This window comes from Zophobas morio, unplaced genomic scaffold (genome assembly GCF_036711695.1).
Source record: "Zophobas morio isolate AGI-343-1 ecotype UQ-CSIRO unplaced genomic scaffold, CSIRO_AGI_Zmor_V1 ptg000028l, whole genome shotgun sequence".
NCBI lineage: Eukaryota > Metazoa > Arthropoda > Insecta > Coleoptera > Tenebrionidae > Zophobas > Zophobas morio.
The window spans coordinates 3,212,245-3,232,757 of NW_026972133.1; the positions used below are offsets into that span (position 1 = coordinate 3,212,245).

At 32.6% G+C, this 20,513-nt stretch overlaps 1 protein-coding gene across 3 annotated transcripts in view; it reads left to right on the forward strand.

Moving 5' to 3' along the window:
• Nucleotides 1-1,173: 1,173 nt before the first annotated feature.
• Nucleotides 1,174-20,513, forward strand: part of Tet (Ten-Eleven Translocation (TET) family protein) — an 86,368-nt gene continuing 67,028 nt past the window's right edge. For all 3 annotated transcript variants that reach the window (XM_064066355.1, XM_064066356.1, XM_064066357.1), the window contains exons 1-2: nt 1,174-1,218; nt 1,757-3,136. In XM_064066355.1, coding sequence (XP_063922425.1) covers nt 1,907-3,136 — 1,230 coding nt within the window. In that variant the 5' untranslated portion in view covers nt 1,174-1,218; nt 1,757-1,906. The remainder of the gene's footprint in view (nt 1,219-1,756; nt 3,137-20,513) is intronic.

The following is a 20,513-nucleotide window of genomic DNA, read 5'->3' on the forward strand; positions in this document are numbered from 1 at the left end:
ATTAAAAAATAAAATAAAAATATATAATAAAATTAACGGAATATCGCGCGCTTAGTGACTCACCGTGTATATGAGAAAGATAAAAAAAATATTTATTTTTGGCTTCCATTTTATAGAAATAATCAAATCAAATCAACCCACTTTCTTCGTCCTTTTGAGTGGAACGTGAATATTTTATCATGTGTTTACTTCTTTTCATGTTTATTCTTCTAAAGTCCGGTTTATCTGAAGTTGTGTATCAATTCTTCCAGTTTATCCAGTTTTCTGTACGTTAGACAACCAGTATTGCAGTGGCATATTGCTGGTTGCCTGTCTCCGGGCGCCGTCTCCATTTCGCGCCTCGAAAGCGCACTCAAGCTCGAAGAACCGGTTTAACGTCAACTTAAGCTGATTAAAAAGCTCATCACGGTCGCAACCGATCCTTAATGCGCTCTCGATTGCTCCCCAGACCCCGTCATTAAAAAAATCATTTTTTAATTAAACGTGTAGAAAACGAGATTAAGGCCATAAATTACGCCCGAACGATGCACAGATGGCGCCATCGACAACCGTCCAGGAAACAAAAGGAAATTGTTATGCCGTGCCACCTCCCCGTCGATGTTTCCTTTATTTACAAAGGACAGCCGGCGGGAGGGAGTTGCAAAATGAGCAGCGGCTTTGGTCGAGGTCGGGGAGGCGAAAACGCGAAAAGGAAACGTCCGAAACCGGCGACGAAAAGACAAAAAGTTATTTAAACTAAAAGGGGTTGCGAATGTGGCCGCCGCTTCCGCAGGCGGACTTCCTGCCGAAGATGGCGAGCCCGGCAACGAAATAACAAAAACAAATAGACGGGAGACGGGAGACGGGAGACGGGAGAGTGGAGTCCAGCTGCGAAAGCTGCTTTTTCGGTAAATAGGAGGAAGTGGCAAAAGCTCGTTGTTCGCTTTATCGAAAAAATCCACCCACGCGCCTTATCGGAGCGAGCAAATAAGGCTAAAAATGGAAGTCTTCAGGCGAAGACGTTAATAATTACGCAAAAATAGAGGCACATTTCGCTAGTCATACACAGCGGAACTTCCAGTGTCACCGGTGGAAAGTAAAGCTTGTGATTGGCTTAAAGCACGACAGATGCGAAGCGCGAGACATGAAAGCTTCAAAGTGTGCGTAGCGTCGTCAGTTGTATTTTCACATCGTGCGTGCTTGGTGGTGTGTGTGCGAACATTTTTTTATTTACACATGGTCAGTGTCCACGATTTTTTTACGTACTTGTTACGCACTATCGCCCTGTTATCACCTCCCCTCAAACTTTTGCTAGCCGTAGGTAAATAAACCGGCTGATTTGTGCGTGTCGCTGTTTTTGTTTATTGTTTTGATTGTTGTTGTTGTTGTCGGGTTTCGGGAAAGGGGGAAACCCCGTGACGGGGCTGCCGGCGGATTTTTGTTTTTTTTCGAGAAAGGGTGGTGTGGGTAAGGGGTGGCGTGTTTGATTTTTTTTTTTTAATTCCGATTGATTTTGCGAATCGGATTGTTTTCATTTCGCGGAGCGTCCCAGGATCGACAAAATTGCAGGCGCATGCGCTTTTTAAGCCCTATTTTACTTTCCCTTGTATTCACAAGCAACAACCCGCGAACAGCGACCGTGACCCCACAGGCAACTAGGAAATGCATTACAGCGCGGCTGCGTTGTGACAAAATCGGCGACAATCTCGCAAAAATCCCCAGTACAGTATCGCCTATCACACTTTCACTCTCACCCTCATGTTGTGTTCTTTTCCAGATATTATTTTTTATAAGAGACGATGTACAAGTAAGAGCGCTATTTTTATACGATAACCGAAAACCGTACAGTACAAATTGAGAAGAGTACAAACCAGACCAGAACTCAGCGAACTTCAGGAAAATGACAATAACGTAACACGATGACAAGATGAGCGAGACCCTCAGCCAAGACCCCGAGGGGTACACGAACTTGGCGCCCTCCTACCCCCCGACGCCCGCCACCCCCAGCTCGACGGTGCAAGATGGGCCCCACTTGCCGCCCTTCTCCACCTTCTCGGCGGAGATGGACCCCGGCGCCGACCGCCTCTTCAGCGACACCCGCCTCCTGGACATATCAAACTGGGACTACTACACCGAGGCCCGGCTGCTAGACCGCTCCGAGAACGGGCTGTCCATCATCTCGTCGCAGCCGCAGTACCGACCATGGGAGTCCAAGTCGGTGGACGCCACCTCCACGTTCACCGCCACCACCCCCATCAACACCTTCGCCGACTCGTTCAACCAGCAGAACGGCGTGTCGAAGCTGCCGTCGTTCCAGAGCCAGTTCCAGTCGTTCTCGGACGCGCCGCCCGCCGCCGAGACCACCCTCACCACGCTCACCAACCTCACCCCCGTGTCCCCCAACTCGTCCGCGCCCCTCAACTCCAACTTCCACGCGCTGAGCGCCGTCAACCGCGGCTACCCGCTGGTGCCGGCGCCCATCCAGGCCCGCGAGATCCCCTCCATCCAGCAGCAGTTCCTCGACGAGCGCCACATCCAGCTCTACACCCACCCGGCCAACACCATGGGCATCTTCCCGGCGCAGAACGGCGCCATCATCCAGAACGCGCCGCTGATCTCGTCGCCCACCGTGGTGACGGTGCTCAAGTCGGAGCCCGAGCTGAAGCTGGCGGCCATCCAGGACCCGACGCTGAAGATGGTGCACCCGCAGTTCCAGAACCCGATGGCCAGTGATAACGGTATTTACAACGGACTCGACAAAAAACTGAACGGTATCAGTGCGACGATGAGTTCTCCGACGAGGAACGACTTCCGGAAGAAGGAGCGCCGAAAAATGCGCGCCTCGAGTCTGGAGAGCTCGGCGGAGAGCGACGGGGCCTCGAGCAACATGGAGATCGCCGCCTCCGAGAACTCGGGACAGGTGGCGGCGATCTCGAGCACGGCGGGGTTCAAGCACCAGATGGCCAACAACGTGGAGATGGACGAGATCAGCGGCGGCGGCGGCGTCGACAAGCAGGTCAAGAAGAAGCGGAAGCGGTGCGGGGAATGCATCGGGTGCCAGCGGAAGGACAATTGTGGTGACTGTGCGCCGTGCAGGAACGACAAGAGCCACCAGATCTGCAAGCAGAGGAGGTGCGAGAAGCTCACGGAGAAGAAGGTGAGTCCTTCAATACAGACATTTCTATAACTGATGCGGAGGACCTACTCGGTGCTACGTCTAGTACTACTCGAAAATCAACACTCTTAAACAAATGAGATGAGGGACAAAAAATTATCACGATCACGATTTTAGCGTCCAGCTGAATACAGCATTTAGATAACTACCTCGTGAACGATATTGCCCCATACATTTTCAATAGGGTTAAGATCAGGACTTGTCGAAAGCCATATCACAATTTTGCACTTTAATTGCTAAGCGTCCAATAATTGTTTCTTTTTTAATTATAAAATAAGATACCCCGGCCCTTATCATGGATAATCCATCTTGAATTTTCACCCTAGACATCCAGATTTTTGAAAAAAAAAATCAAAATTGTGTAACATTTTGCAATTTAACTTTGAAACTGCAAAACCGAATGCCCTGAAATCTTGCAACCGTTTTAAGGTTGTCGTAATCGTGATTTACCACGATTACGATAATAATCTTAAAACGTTAATAAAGTTTATTCGTTGATTCCCTCCAAAAAAGTCATGACATCATTTCAAAATTTTGGCTAATAAATCCTCTCTGAAATATGCAAAATATTATTACTCTATACTTGTGGTTTATGAATACACTCATAGTATACACTCAAAAAAAAAATTGAATCAGGCAATTTATTTTATTAATTGTTTACCTTCGACCAATTTTTTGATACCACAATTTTTCTTTTTTCATTTTCTTTCATTCTTCAGTTCCCACTTTTCAATGTTTCGATTTCATAATTTTTCGTTTTTTCAATTTCTCAATTTTCATTTTCTTGATTTAATATCACAATTTTTCGTTGTTTCATTTTCTTTATTTTTTCAACGCCTCTTTCAATTTTACTATTTTTCGTTTTCGTTTATCAATTTTTTAAATTTTCAAATTTTCGATTTTTCAGTTCCTCGACTTCCAGTTTAGAAATTTTTCAATTTTGCAATTTTTGGATTACCATTTACCCGATTTTCCGATTTCTTTAATTTCTAGTATTTCGATTTTATATTACATTTTTCGTTTCTCAGTTTTTATTCTTTCTATTTTTGAATTTTTCGTTTCCTCAATTTTTCAAGTTCTTTATTTTTATGTTTCATTTCTTTTATTTTTTCGATGTTTCTTTCGATTTTATAACTTTTTCGTTTAAACAATTTTTCAAAATTTCAATGTTTGACTTTTTATTTTTTTGGATTTCTAGTTATCCGTTCTTCCCATTTTCCTCATTTCAATATTTCGATTCTTGAATTCTACGTTTCCTCAATTTTTCAAATTTTTGATTTTTATTTTTCTCGATTTATATCACAAGTTTTCCTTTTTTCGTGTCCTTTATTTTTTCAATGTTTCTTTCGATTTTATAATTTTTCGTTTATTCAATATTTCAAATTTTCCAATTTTGAAATTTTTCAATTTTGCAATTTTTGGATTTCCAGTTATCCGATTTTCCGATTTCTTTAGTTTTGAATATTTCGATTTTACGTTATATGTATACATATTTCGTTTTCTCGTTTCTCAATTTCTTTTCTTTCGATTTTTTAATTTTTCATTTCTTCAGTTTTTCGTTCTTCAGTTTTTCGGATCGAAATTTGTTAATATTCCAATTTTTTATTTTCCGATTTTTCAGTTTTTCGTTTGCCCAATTTTTCAAGTTTTTAATTTTTATCTTTCATTCCTTTTATTTTTCAATGTTTCTTTCGATGTTATAATTAGTTCCTTTATTAGATTTTTCAAAATTTCAATTTTTGATTTTTTTATTTTAAATAGGTCCTCGATTTTACAATTGAAATGTCCAATTTTGCAATTTTTGGATTTCTGGTTTTCCTTTTCCTTCATTTTCAATATTTCGATTTTACAATACATATGTCGCTCGTTGTTTCGTTTCTCAGTTTTTATTCTTTCGATTTTTGAATTCTTCGTTTCCTCAATTTTTCAAGTTCTTGATTTTGTTTTCATTTTCTCGGTTTCTTAATTTTCATTTTCTCGATTTTATATCACAAATTTCCCTTTTTCCATGTCTTTAGTTTTTTCAATGTTTCTTTCGATTTTATAATTTTTCGTTTATTCAATATTTCAAATTTTCCATCTTTGATTTTTTCATTAATCGATTTTCCAATTTTGCAATTTGTGGATTTCCAGTTATCCGATTTTCCGATTTCTTTAGTTTTTAATATTTCGATTTTACATTTCTCAATTTCTTTTCTTTCGATTTTTTAATTTTTCATATTACAATTTTTTTTTTCAGTTTTTCGTTTGCCCAATTTTTCAAGTTTTTAATTTTTATTTTTCATTCCTTTTATTTTTTCAACGTTTCTTTCCATGTTATAATTTGTTCCTTTATTCGATTTTTCAAAATTTCAACTTTTGATTTTTTTATTTTAAATAGTTCCTCGATTTTTCAATTTTTAAAATGTCCAATTTTGCAATTTTTGGATTTCTGGTTTTCCATTTTTTCCTTTTCCACAATTTTCAATATTTCGATTTTACAATACATTTGTCGCTCGTCTTTTCGTTTCTCAATTTTTATTCTTTCGATTTTTGAATTCTTCGTTTCCTCAATTTTTCAAGTTGTTGATTTTTATTTTTCATTTTCTCGGTTTCTTAATTTTCATTTTCTCGGTTTTATATAACAATTTTTCCTGTTTTCCATGTCTTTTATTTTTTCAATGTTTCTTTCGATTTTATAATTTTTCGTTTATTCAATTTTTCAAATTTTCCATCTTTGATTTTTCAATTCAACGATTTTCCAATTTTGCAAATTTTGGATTTCCAGTTATCCGATTTTCCGATTTCTTTAATTTTGAATATTTCGATTTTACATTAGACACATATTTCCTTTTTTCTTTGCAATTTCTATTATTTCGATTTTTGAATTTTTCGTTTCTTGAATTTTTGGATTTGCAATTTTTTGATATGTATTACAATTTTTCATTTTCCGGTTTTTGAGATTGTCGATTTTAATTTTTCGATTTTATTCAATTTTTCGTTTGCCCAGTATTTCAAGTTCTTAATTTTTATTTTTCATCCCTTTTATTTTTCATTGTCTCTTTCGATTTCGTAATTTTTTCGTTTATTAAATTTTCCAAAATTTTAATCTTTGACTTTTTCATTTTAGTTTCTAGGTTTTCCAACTTTTACAATTTCGAATAATTATGCACTTTTTGGATTTCTAGTTGTCCGTTCTTCCCATTTCCTTCATTTTCAATATCTCGTTTTTTTTGTTTCTCAATTTTTATTCTTTCGATTTTTTCATTTTTCATTTCTTCAGTTTTTCGATTTGCAATTTTTTGATATTACAATTTTTCATTTTCCCATTTGTCAGGTTTTCAATTTTTAATTGTCCGATTTTTCATCGAAAAAAAACTAAAAAACGAATCGAATCGAAAAACTGGAAAGTACAAGAATTGTAAATTCGAAAGATTAACACTGGAAGATCGAAAACTTGAAAAATTAACACTGAATGATCGAAAATTTGAAAAATTAAATGTCGAGGAATTGAAAAATTAAAAATCGAGAAATTGAAAAATCTAATAAATGAAAAATTTTAAAATCCAATAGTTCAATAGTAGAATTTTTAAACAACTTTTTCGGAAATGAAAATTTTCACTACGTATTTTCTTGGAGGGTACGTCCTTTGCCAAAATCAGTCTTATCTTAACAAGTACTAGCCCCGCCCACCCGCCCCTATTTTCTTAGCGGCTATATCATCTGCCAAAATCAGTCTTATCTTATCACATCCTAGCGAGAAAAAAAAAAATAAAAAACGAATCGAATCGAAAAACTGGAAAGTACAAGAATTGTAAATTCGAAAGATTAACACTGGAAGATCGAAAACTTGAAAAATTAACAATGAATGATCGGAAATTTGAAAAATTAAATGTCGAGGAATTGAAAAATTAAAAAATCTAATATGTAAATGAAAAATTTTAAAATCCAATACTTCAGTAGTTCAATTGTAGTATTTTTAAACAACTTTTTCGGAAATGAAATTTTTCACTATGTATTTTCTTGGAGGGTATGTCATTTGCCAAAATCAGTCTTATCTTAACAAGTACTAGCCCCGCCCACCCACCCCTATTTTCCTAGTGGCTATGTCATCTGCCAAAATCAGTCTTATCTTATCACATACTAGCCCCCCCACCCACCCTCTCTTTTCTTAGAGGGTATGTGATGTTCCAAAATCAGTCTTATCTAAACAAGTGGAAATTTTAAAAAATTATAATTATAATTACATATTTACAAAAAAACTAGATAAATTGCAATTCAAAATTGAAACAAAAAATTGAAAAATCATGAAACTGAAAAATCTAAAATTGAAAAAACGAAAAAGCAAAAAATTTAGAAGTTAAAAAATCCAACGAAAAATTGAGAAATCCAAAAACTAAACAATCTCACATTAAAAAAAGACAAATTATAAAATCAGAACATTGAAAAATCGAAAAATTGAAGAAATAAAGACAATAAAAAACCTGAATGAAAAATTTAAAAATGAAAATTCGAAGAGTTGCATATCGTAAAATTGAAAAACAAAAAAAAAAGTGAAAAAGTGAAAAATCGTAAATCGAAAACCTGAAAAAATAAAAAACTCATACAATTAAGACAAAAAAAAAAGAAAAAATTTAAAAATCAGAACATTGAAAAATCGAATAAAATTGACAAAGTAAAGTAAAACTTGAAAAATTGCAGATCGAAAAACTGAAGAAACAAATAAATGAAAAATTGAATAATACAACTCAATGTAGAGCTTATCAGAAAACAAAAATCACAAACACTTTTTATGATTTTCAAAGAAGCAGAATTTCTTGGGTCGCACTTACGCCAATTTTTTGTTATCAAAAATTATTGTCCACATCCCTGGATAATACAATTAATTATACTAACTTTCTTATATTTAGAACTCCGGTATTTTCCAAAGTGTTTCAAAAATCTCCAAAATTGATTTTTAAGCACTAGAACAAAAATTTTCAAAGGGCCTTCGTGACAATTTTTTGTCCTCCACCTTACCCTTGAGCCCTCAATTTTACGCAATTCTGCCACTTTTAACTCAGACCAACCCAGAAGCTCAAAAAAGCTCGTAAAGATCTCTCTCTCAGATCCATGTCAGTCTGGCGCATCTTGCGTAATTGGGTACAATACCCCGAAAATGGCCCATTGTGGCGGTCCTTTGTGCATCTGCAACGGTCGCGATCGAGAAAATCTCCCAAAGCTTTTCCCAGCGAAAGCTCGCACTGACTCCGCTCATTTGAATAAAGCTGCCTAAACTAGTCGAGGAGCTCGTAGACAAGCGAAACAAGTTCGTCTACTTTGTAGTACAATGTACGCCCTTCGCATTTATCAAAAAACGCTGTTAAGATGCGCATCTTCGCGGCAAAAGTGCATTATTGGCGCGAACGGATGACGTCACCGTATACCGGCTATTATTACGTCTGTCAACGGTTACGGCTTCCTTTGTTGGCTCTTCTGCGCTACCGGACGATTTCGGATGACAACGACGCCGTTGTTTATGCTTCTGGCAGACGGGAAAACAAACAGCAATCGAGACCAGTTCCAGAAACGCGAGAGATTTACGCCGAATTGCGGTGACGTATAAGAAATCAATAATGGACTGGATTATGTTGTGATTATCATATAAACAGATGTGAGTCACCGGCTCTAAATTTATACGGAGTGAATGGGTACGAGCGTCCCTTTCGAGCGCTACAACTAAATAATAGCGAGCCGATTCACAAGTATGTCGTTTTTGAAAAACGAAAACAATGAAAAGGAGAGTGGAGCCTTGAGGAGTCGCACGGGTGCTTGATTAAAATTTGGTTTTCTGGTTGGGTTCGGGGATGTTTTGGCCGCAATTTGAGAATGTTCGGGCGAAATTTATGGTGGGCCGGAATCGCGTAGAGTTTCTGGCACTATTGCGGTGTAACTTAATTCCTTCATTTCCATATACACAAAAGGGGGCGTGGTGCTTGGGCAACCATGTTGAAAAAAGTTTGACACTGAAAAACATGGTCAGTGTCCATTGTTCGACACCTTGGCACTTTATGTGGCGCGTCGTGGTACGGAAAATGGTCACATTTACATCTGCTGGGTTTTTGGGTGGAACTTGTTATTAGTACGACGATCGCTGGTTTAGAAATTTGAAAACGTCTCCAGCTGTACTCAAATTCAGTTTTATTTTTTTGAAAACGTGAAGGACAAAATCGGTTTACAAAAGTAGTCGGAATGACACAAAACAAACTAGGAACAAAGTCTTAATAGTTGTTTACATTACAAGTGAGATAAAAGCGTTATTAGCATACGACCGTGAACTTCACTCACAATATAACCAAGAACTACAAAATTACGGTATGAAAATAAAGTGCGATTTATTATATGGAGATATTTTTAAAAATGTGGTAATTTAATATTATCATACTACGCATCAAGACTTATAACTAGTTATATAACAAATTATTAATAAAAAAAAGGTCAAAATCAATAATCATGGGGTAAATAAAAGTTGTCAAAAAATTGCCAAAAATTTCATAGATATAGATTTCGACGGGCTAATTCCAAAAAATGGACTCGGAACAAGGTTTTGGGAATTTTCGATTTGAAAATAAATTTTTTTGAAAATAGGAAAAAATGCAATCGGAGAAATGTGACCCAAACTAACTTCTGTAGGTTGACTTTTCCAACCAAATGTCTTTACTTAAGTTTCGAAAATGCTCGAAAATTGGCCGAAATTTTCATTTTGAAAAATTTTGCTTTTGAAAAAATTGTCAGAAAATTCCCAAAAAATTCAGGGATATAGATTTAGATGTGCTAATTCCAAAAATATAGCGTTTTTATGGTCCCGGGACAAAGTTTTAGAAATATTCTCTTTGAAATTCAATTTTCTTTAAAATACAACATTCCAATACGCGATTCTGGAAAAATGGCAGGAGTTCTCAAAGAAGTAAAGCAGAAATTAACTTCTGTAGGTTGAATTTTCAAAGAAAATGTCTTTAGTTTAAGTTTCGAAAATGGTTGAAAATTGGCCGAAATTTTCAAAATATTGAAAAATTTTGTTTCTGAAAAATGTGTTAAAAGTTACCTAAAAATTCAAGGATATAGATTTGGCATGCTGATTCCAAAAATATAACGTGTCTATGGACTCGGAGCAAGATTTTAGAAATATTCGGTTTGAAAATGAACTAATATAAAAAACAAAAAGTTGCAGAATTCCAGTGAGTGATTCTGGAAAATGATACGAGATATCGAAGAAATAAGACCGAAACAAACTTCTATAGGTCAAATTCTCTAAGAAAATGCCTTTAATTAAGTTTCGAAAATGGTCAAAAATTGGTATAAATTTTCATATTGAAAAATTATACTTTTGAAAAAGTTATCAAAAAATTTCTTAAAAATTCAGAGATGTAGATTTCGATGTGCTGATTCAAAAAATATAGTGTGTTTATGGTCCCCGGGCAAGGTTTTATAATTATTCGATTTTAAAATGAATTTTCTTTAAATTAAAAAAAAAAAAACAGTATTCCAATAAGCGATTCTGGATAAATGGTAGGAGTTTTCGAAGAAATGAGACCGAAACTACGTTTTGTAGTTCGAAATCTATAACAAAATATCTTTTGTTAAGTTTCGAAAATGGTTGAAAATTGGCTGATATACTATACCTATATGTAATGAAAAATTTTGCTTCTGAAAAAGTTTTCAAAAATTTCTTAGAAATTCAGGGATATAGATTTCGTCGTGCTGATGCCAAAAATATAGCGTGTTAATTGAGTCGGAGAAAGGTTTTAAAAATATCCGGTTTGAAAATGAATTTGTTTAAAGTACAAAAAATTGCAAAATTCCAGTGAGTGATTCTGGAAAAATGGTATAAGATATCGAAGAAATAAGGCAGAAACTAACTTCTGTAGGTCGAATTCTATAAAAAACTCTCTTTCGTAAAGTTTCAAAAATGGTCGAAAATTGGCCTAAATTTTCATATTGAAAAATTTTGTTTTTGGAAAAATTGTCAAAAAATTCCCAAAAAATTCAAGAACATAGATTTCGATCTCCTGATTCCAAAAATATAGTATATTTAGGGTCCCGGGCAAAGTTTTAGAAATATTCTATTTGAATACCAATTTTCTTCAAAAACGAGAAAAAACAAAAAATTGCAATGTTGAATTGGGCGATTCTGGAAAAATGGTACGAGTTTTCAAATAAATGGGGCAGAAACTAACTTCTAAAGGTCGAATTCTCTAAGAAAATGTCTTTGGTTAAGTTTCGAAAATAGTCGAAAATTGCCCGACATTTTCATAGCAAAAATTTATCTTTTTCAAAAGTTATCAAAAAATTCCCTAAAAATTCAGGAATGCAGACTTCGTCGAGCTGATTACAAAAATATGAGGTGTTTATTGACTGGGAGCAAGGTTTTAGAAATATTCGGTTTGAAAATGAATTTATTCTAAAATACAAAAAATTGCAAAATTCCAGTGAGTGATTCTGGAAAAATGGTCCGAGATATCAAAGAAATAAGGCCGAAACTAACTTCTGTAGGTCGAATTCTATAAAAAACTCTCTTTTGTAAAGTTTCAAAAAATAGTCCAAAATTGTCCGAAATTTTCATAGCAAAAATATAGATTTTTAAAAAGTTATCAAAAAATCCCCTAAAAATTCACGAATGCAGATTTCGTCGTGCTGATTCCAAAAATATAGGGTGTTTATTGATTCGGAGCAAGGTTTTAGAAATATTCGGTTTGAAAATGAATTTATTCAAAAATACAAAAAATTGCAAAATTCCAGTGAGTGATTCTGGAAAAATGGTACGAGATATCGAATAAATAAGGCCGAAACTAACTTCTGTAGGTCGAATTCTATAAAAAACTCTCTTTTGTAAAGTATCAAAAATGGTCGAAAATTGGCCTAAATTTTCATATTGAAAAATTTTGTTTTGGAAAAATTGTCAAAAAATTTCCAAAAAATTCAAGAACATGGATTTCGATGTCCTAATTCCAAAAATATAGTGTATTTAGGGTCCCGGGACAAATTTTTAGAAATGTTCTATTTCAATATCAATTTTCTTCAAAAAAAAAAGAGAAAAAACAAAAAAATTGCAATGTTCAAATGGGCGATTCTGGAAAAATGGTAAGAGTTCTCGAATAATTAGGACAGAAACTAACTTCTAAAGGTCGAATTCTCTAAGAAAATGTCTTTAGTTAAGTTTCGAAAATAGTCGAAAATTGCCCGAAATTTTCATAGCAAAAATATAGATTTTTAAAAAGTTATCAAAAAATCCCCTAAAAATTCAGGAATGCAGATTTCGTCGTGCTGATTCCAAAAATATACGGTGTTTATGGATTCGGAGCAAGGTTTTAGAAATATTCGGTCCGAAAATGAATTTATTTTGAACTACAAAAAATTGCAAAATTCCAGTTAGTGATTTTGGAAAAATGGTACGAGATATCAAAGAAATAAGGCCGAAACTAACTTCTGTGGGTCGAATTCTATAAGAATGTGTCTTTGGTTAAGTTTCAAAAATGGTCAAAAATTGGTCGGAAATTTTCAAATGCTTTTGTAAAAATTGTCAAAAAAAAATCCCTAAAATTTTTAGGGATATAGATTTCGATGTGCTGATTACAAAAATATAGCGTGTTCGTAGTTCTAGAGTAAGGTTTTAGGGACATTTGGTTTAAAAATCAATTTTCTTTAAAATACAAAAAAAAATTCAATATTCCAAAGGCGGTTTCTGGAAAAATAGTAGAAGTTATCGAAGAAATGAGGCCGAAACTAACTTCTGTAGGTCGAAATCTGTATAAAATGTCTTTAGTTAAGTTAGAAAATGGTCTAAAATTGACAGAAATTTTCATATTGAAAAATGTTGATTTCGAAAAAATTGTCAAAAAAAATACCAAAAAATTCAGGGACATAGATTTTGATGTGCTAATTGCAAAAATCTATCGTATTTATGCTCCCGGAGTCGGGTTTTAGAAAAATTCAGTTTTGAAAACAGATTTTCCTCGAAATACAAAAAATTGCGATTTCCGGAAAAATGCTAGGATTGATTCAAGAATCGAGGTCGAAACAAACTTTTGTAAGTCGAAGTCTATAAGAAACTCATTTTAGTTAAGTTTGGAAAAGGTTGAAAATTAACCGAAATTTTCACATTGATAAATTTGCTTTTGAATAAATTTTCAAAAAAATAACACAAAAATTTTCTTTAAAATACAAAAAAAATTGCAGTATTCCAAAAGCGATGAGACCGAAACTAATTTCTCTGGGTCGAAATCTATATAAACATGTCTTTAGTTAAGATTCGAAAATGGGCTAAAATCAACAAAAATTTTCATTCTGAAAAATTTTGCTTCGTCAAAAAAAAATCCAGAAAACGTCAGGGACGCAAATTCTGTATTTATGGTCCCGGGACGAAGTTTTAAAAATATTCGGTTTTGAAAATAGATTTTCTTTGAGAAACTAGTCGAAAAATGGCCGAAATTTTCATAGCGAAAAATTTTGCTTTTGAAAAAGTTGTCAAAAAATTCAGGGATTTATATTACGGGCTGTTGATTCCTAAAATAAGCGTGTTTATTGACTACAATACAAGAAATTGCAATATTTTGGAAAAATGAGTGGAAATCTAAGTATAAGAAAAATGCGTTTAGTGAAGTTTCGAAAATGGTCGAAAATAACCGAAATTGCGATATTGAAAAATTTTGCTTCCGAAAAAGGTGTTAAAATTTTCAAAAAATTCGTAGATATAAATTAAAATGTGGTGATTCCAAAAATATAGCGTGTTTATAGACTCGAGGCAAGGTTTTAGAAATTTTCGGTTTGAAAATCAATTTTCTATAAAATACAAAAAATTGTAAAATTACAATGGGCAATTTTAGAAAAATTATCGAAGTAAATGAGGCCGAAAGTGACTTTTGTAGGTCGATTTCTATTAGAGAATTTCTATAAGAAAAAGAAAAAAAAAAGGTTTTAGAAAATTTGGTTGGAAAATCAATTTTCTTTAAAATACAAAAAACTGCAATATTTCAAAGGCGATTTCTGGAAAAATCGTGGGAGTTATCAAAGAAATGAGCCCGCAACTAACTTCTGAATGTCGAATTATATATAAAAATGTCTTTGGTAAAATTTCGAAAAAGGGATAAAATTGACAAAAATTTTCATAATGAAAAATTTTGGTTTAAAATTGTCAAAAAAAAAAAATCAGGGATATAGATTCTGATGTGTCGATTGCAAAAATCTGGCGTATTTATGACCCCGAGACAAAGTTTTAGAAATATTCGGTTTTGAAAATAGATTTTACGTGAAATACAAAAAATTGCAATATTCCAAAGCCGATTTCTGGAAAAATGAAGAAATTAAACCGAAACCAACTTCTGAATTTCGAAGTTTACAAAAAAATGTCTTTAGTTAAGTTTCGAAAAATAGCCGAAATTTCCATAGCGAAGTAAATGAGGCTGAAATTGACTTCTGTAGGTCGATCTCTATTAGAAAATTTCTATAAGAAAAAGAAAAGAAAAAGGTTTATAGAAAATTTGGTTGGAAAATCAATTTTCTTTAAAATTAAAAAAAAATGGAATATTCCAAAGGCGATTTCTGGAAAAATAGTAGGAATTATTGAAGAAATGAGGCCGAAACTAACTTCTGTAGGTCTAAATCTATATAAAAATGTGTTTATTTAAGTTTCGAAAATGGTCTAAAATTGACAGAAATTTCCATAACGAAAAATTTTGCTTTCCAAAAATATTACTTTTTAAAAAGTTGTCAAAAAATTCCCATAATATTAACGAATATAGATTTCGCTATGCAAATTTCAAAAATATAACACGTTTATGGTCCTGGGACAAGGTTTTATAAATATATGAGGTTTGAAAATCAATTTTCTATAAAATACAAAAAAATGGTAAAATTACAATGGGCGATTTTGGAAAAATGACAAGTTATCGAAGTAAATGGGGCCGAAAGTGACTTCTGTAGGTCTAAATCTATATAAAAATATGTTTAGTTAAGTTTCGAAAATGGTCTAAAATTGGCAGAAATTTTCATAATCAAAAATTTTGCTTCCGAAAAATTTTGCTTTTTAAAAAGTCAAAAAATTCCCATAATATTAACGAATATAGATTTCGCTATGCTGATTTCAAAAATATACAAATTTATGGTCCTGGGACAAGGTTTTATAAACATTCGGTTTGAAAATAAATTTTCTTTAAAATACAAAAAATTGCAATATTCCAATTTAGAAAAGTGGGGAATTTTCTAAGCAATAAGGTCTAATGTGACGTCTGTGGGTCGAAATCTAAAAGCAAATGTGTTTAATTAAGTTTCGAACTGCTCTAAGTTCCCATATTGAAAATTTTTGCTGTAAAAAAAGTTCTCAAAAAAATTCCAAAAAATTCGGGAATACAAATTTCGATGTGCTAATTTCAAAAATTGATCCCGGGGCAAGATTTAAAAAAATTCGGTTTGAAAATCAATTTTCTTTAAAAAACGAAAAATTGCGATTCTGGAATCAATCAATCCGAAGACATACACATTTATTTTATATTTTTATTGTTATTTCTTTGCTTAATTACGGAATCGTATTTTTGTTTCGTAATTATTTGAAAACCAAACATAATATAAATGTATGAATTATAAACCAAAAAAGAAATTTTAAAGACGATAATATATTTTTAATTTTCGTAAACTCAGTCACTCGCTCTCTAAAAACTGTTCGTGTATATGTTACACGACTTATTTTGGTTTCCAGTAACAAAAATCTGTTAAGATTAACACTGATTGTTTGCCCTGATAACGTCTACCTTTTAAGTAAATATCTTGGTGTGAAACTAAGTAAATTCGTTCGATTCTGATAATAGCAATAGTTAGAACGGAAAAAATCACCGCAACAATAAAAAAATTACTTTGACCCACCTAGTTAGTCGACCTAAAACCACGAAATTAATTTTATTTCGTTCAATCTTTGTATCGTCTCTATATTCGTCAAATTTTATGACGAAGAAAGTTTTCCTGTAAATTTTACAGACTAATAAAATTTAGTTGTTGCAGTCTCAAATTATTAAAATATTTACTTCTTTTCGTTACGCAAATGTTTGCATTGAAAGTTACATAATTTTAAGAAAAATATGTTAAGTACGTATGGAATAAGTTATTTAGCAGTCACTTGAGAACAGCAAGCTTTCTAAACACGACAAACCATGAAACGGCAACAAAGAACGAAAGAATGTTCCACTATTACTAAAAATCGTGAATAGTTCTCTTGATTGTGGAAATTTAGGTCCTGATTGTGGTATTGTCCCCTTCAGAATGATTAATCGTTTTCGAACAACCGTCAAAAATGCTCCGAAATTTTTGAAAATTTGCCTATTTGAATATTTCGAGCCAAACCTCGCCTAATGAGCTTCCCGTTCGAATTTTTTCCGCCACCAGCCCACCTGCGAATAACCGAAATATTCCAATCTGATAACCACCGGAACCCAAAATGCCCAATCCGCATCTTCTCGTAACGGCCCGCGCTCCGTCTCCGCAAAAACGGCCATTTCCCACCAAAGCCGAATTTCCATCCATTAATTTGATCCGTCCATATATGCCGCATATGCCATATTATGCTCGCATACCAGGTAGTACGCCATGGGCCTAGATCCAACAGCTGCGTTTGGAGAATAAACTTTTGCCAGCTGTTTGCGTACAGCGGACCGTGCGAAGGGCGGCCATGGGGCCGAGCCGTTCCCGCCGACGACCCAGCTGGGCCGCTCGGTGCGGGCCATAATGGCGAAATGCATTGAGAACACTTACAATAGGACTTAGATGATACTGATTATAAAATATTGCCGAAAAAAATCGGCGGCCAGGGCCGGAACGGAGCGTTGTTTCAGCCGCGCAGAGGTGGACTGGCGTTGAGGAGATGAATGGGCCGTGTTTATTCTATCGAACGTTATTTGAAATGTGTTGGTTTGGCGGCAGCTGCTGTTGTGTTGGGCACGCGACAAGATTTCTTTATCTGGTTCAATTGTTGGTTTATCTTGGGAGAGCGTTCGTGGACAGTTCGGAGAGGCGTCGAGACGCGCCTGACAGGGACGGATTAGGGGATTTGGGGGTGTGGTCGGGAGAGTGAAAGTGAGACCGGATCGAGGGCAGGCGTGAGGGAGACTGAGAAGGTTATTTCGAGAAGAGAAATTTTCTAGGTCTTGATCAAATTCAAACTAGAAAGAAAGTCTTTGTTTATAATGTTTTTAAAATATCATCAATCATCCCCTCTAGAAAAGTATTGACGTCATCGCAAAAATTTATTATATATTAACCGTTCACGATTGTTTCAAATTCGCGTTATCTATGAAAAATTGTCATTTATTTTAGGTTGTAACTTATGTCAACTGAGCTTTACTGCGGGAGTTAATTTGCTAAATTAATGACAGCACTAACCTCTATGAAGTAAAAACCAGCAACTTTCGGACTTGAATTTTTCAATTTTTCATTTTTTGTTGTTGTTTTTTCGGTTTTTCGATTTGCAATTTTTCGTTCAGATCTATTTTCTTTATTTTTTCGATTGTTCGATTTTTCAGTATTATGATTTTATAAATTTTTGTTTTTTCAATTGCCATTTTTTCAATTTTTCGTTTCTTCAATTTGTAGACTTTGCAATTTTTTACTCTTCAATTTTTCACTTCTTCAAATTTTCGATTTTTTGTTTTTCCAATTTAAATTTTTTCTATTTTTCATTTCTTCAATTTTTGGATTCGGAATTTTTGATTTTTTTTGTTTCTTCAGTTTTATGATATCCAACTCTTCGTGTTTTCAATCAAAATTTTCAGTTTTTCAGTTTTCCAACTTTTTGATGTTTCAGTTTTTAGATTTTGCAATTTTTCGGTTTTTTAATTTTTAACCTTTTCAATTTTTCGATTTGCAATTATTCGTTTCGGTTTATTTTCTTTATTATTTCAGTTTTTGGATTTTTTAATTCTTGAATCCTTCAGTTTTTCATTTCTTCAAATTTTTTATTTGAATTTTTCGTTTCGGTTATTTATTTTCTTTATTTTTTACATTTTTCGAATTCTCAATGTTCCAATTTTAATTTTTTTGTTTTTTTTTCATTGAAATTTTTTCAGTTTTTCATTTCTTAAATTTTTTGATTTACGATTTTTCAATTTTTCAATTTACGATTTTTTAATTTTACAATTTTTTGTTTCTTCAATTTTTAGATTTTACAATTTTTGGATTCTTTATTTTTAGTTTTTTTTTAATTTTTCGTTTCTCCAATGTCTGGATTCCCAATTTTTATTTTTTTGTTCCTACAGTTTTGGGATATCCAACTCTTCAGGTTCTCCTTTTCAAATTTTTTAGTTTTTCAGTTTTTCAACGTCTTGATATTTCAGTTTTTAGATTTTGGAGTTTTTCGATTTTTCACCTCTTCAATTTTTCGTTTCGGTTTTATATTTTCTTTACTTTTTCATTTGAAAATATTTTTGGATTTTTTAATTCTTGAATTTTACAATTTTAAGCTTTTCGATTTTTCAATTTTAGTTTTTCTAATTTTTCGTTTTTCAATATTAGAATTTTCAGTTACCCAATTCTTCAATTTTTTATTTCTTCTTCAAGTTCATTTCGGTTTTTTGTTTTCTTTATTTTTACAATTTTTCGATTTTTCAATGTTCCGATTTTGATAATTTTATAATTTTTGTTTTTTTATTTAAATTTTCTTGAGATTTTCCTTTCTTCTGTTTTTCGTTTACCCATTGTTCAATTTTTCATTTTTTTTTTATTCTTCAATAGATATGCAACTTTCCGAGATCTCAGTTTCAAAATGTTGAGTTTTTTAATTTTCCAACTTTTGAATGTTTCAATTTAAAGATTTTCCAATTTTTCGATGTGCAATTTCACGAGTTTTGAATTTTGAAAATTTCAATTTTTGGAATTTTCAGTTCTTGAATATCAACTATTCCATTTTTCAATGTTCCGATTTTATAATTTTTTGTTTTTTTATTTAAATGTTTTTCAATTTTTCTGTTTTCAGTTTTAATTTTAGTTTTACGATTTTAGAATTCGTCCATTTTTTAATTACTGAATTTTAAAACTTTTTTGATTTATTCGATTTCCAGTGTTCCGATTTTATACTTCCATTTCAATTTTTTCGTTTTTTGATTGCATTTTTTTCAATTTTTATTTCTTTTTTTCTTCGAGTTTACGATTTTAAATTTTCGACTTTTGGTTGTTTCAATTTTTATACTTATTTTGCAATTTTTCGATTCGTCAACTTTTAAACTTCATGATTTTTCAATTTTTCGTTTCTTCAATTTTTGCTTCGCAATGTTTTTAGTTTTCGTTTCAAATATGTAATAATATTTGCAATTTTCATTTTTTTACTTTTTCAATTGTACGATTTCAAATTTTTCCATTTTTATTTTATTATTTTTAAGACTTTTTAATTTTATTCGATTTTTTGATTTTTAATTTTTCAATTTCTCCATATTTAATTTTTCAATTTTTCGATTTTTCAATGCTACAATTTTTGAGTTTTCGATTCATTTTTTAAGTTTCTCGATTTTTTGTTTTTCAATGTTTCAAGAACTGAAGAAACGTTCTTCGATTCGTAATTTGTGGATTTTCCACTTTTTCGATTTTGCAATTTTTGGTTTTTTCCGTTTTTCGATTTTTAAAGCGGTTCCGATTTTTTTATTTTTCGATTTTTATTATTTTTTTAATCAAAAACTGGAAAAATTGAAATTGCAAAACTGTAAAATGAAAAATCAAAAATGGAAAAACGAAAAAGTATAAAATGAAAATTTCAAAAAATCGAAAAAATGGAAATAAAGGACTTGAATAATTGAAAAAACGAAAAATTCAAAAATCGAATTATTAAAAGTTGAGAAACTTAAAAATCGAAAAAGTGAATTATGTATTATAAAATGGAAAATTAAAGAAATCGGAAAATCGGATAACTGGAAATCCAAATATTTCAAAAATTGTAAAACAAAAATGAAAAATTATAAAATCCAAAGAAGCAGTGAAAAAATAAAGGACACGAAAAATGGAAAAATTGTGAAGTAAAATCGAGAAAATGAAAATTAAAAAACCGGCAAAATGAAAAATAAAAATCAATAACTTGAAAAATTTAAGAAACGAAGAATTGCAAAATCGATAAAGTAAAAACTGGGAAACTGAAAAATATCGAAAAATGGAAAATTGAAAAATATTTTTCAACTTTTCGAATCACAAAAATTTAAACTTTGAAAAATGTAAAAGTTGGGGAAATCAAGAAATTGAAAAACTGAAGAAACGAAAAATAGAAAAATTGAAAAATTAAAACTTGAGAAACTTAGAAATCGAAAAAATGAATTATGTATTGTAAAATAGAAATATTGAAAATTAAAGAAATCGGAAAATCGGACAACTGGCAACTTAA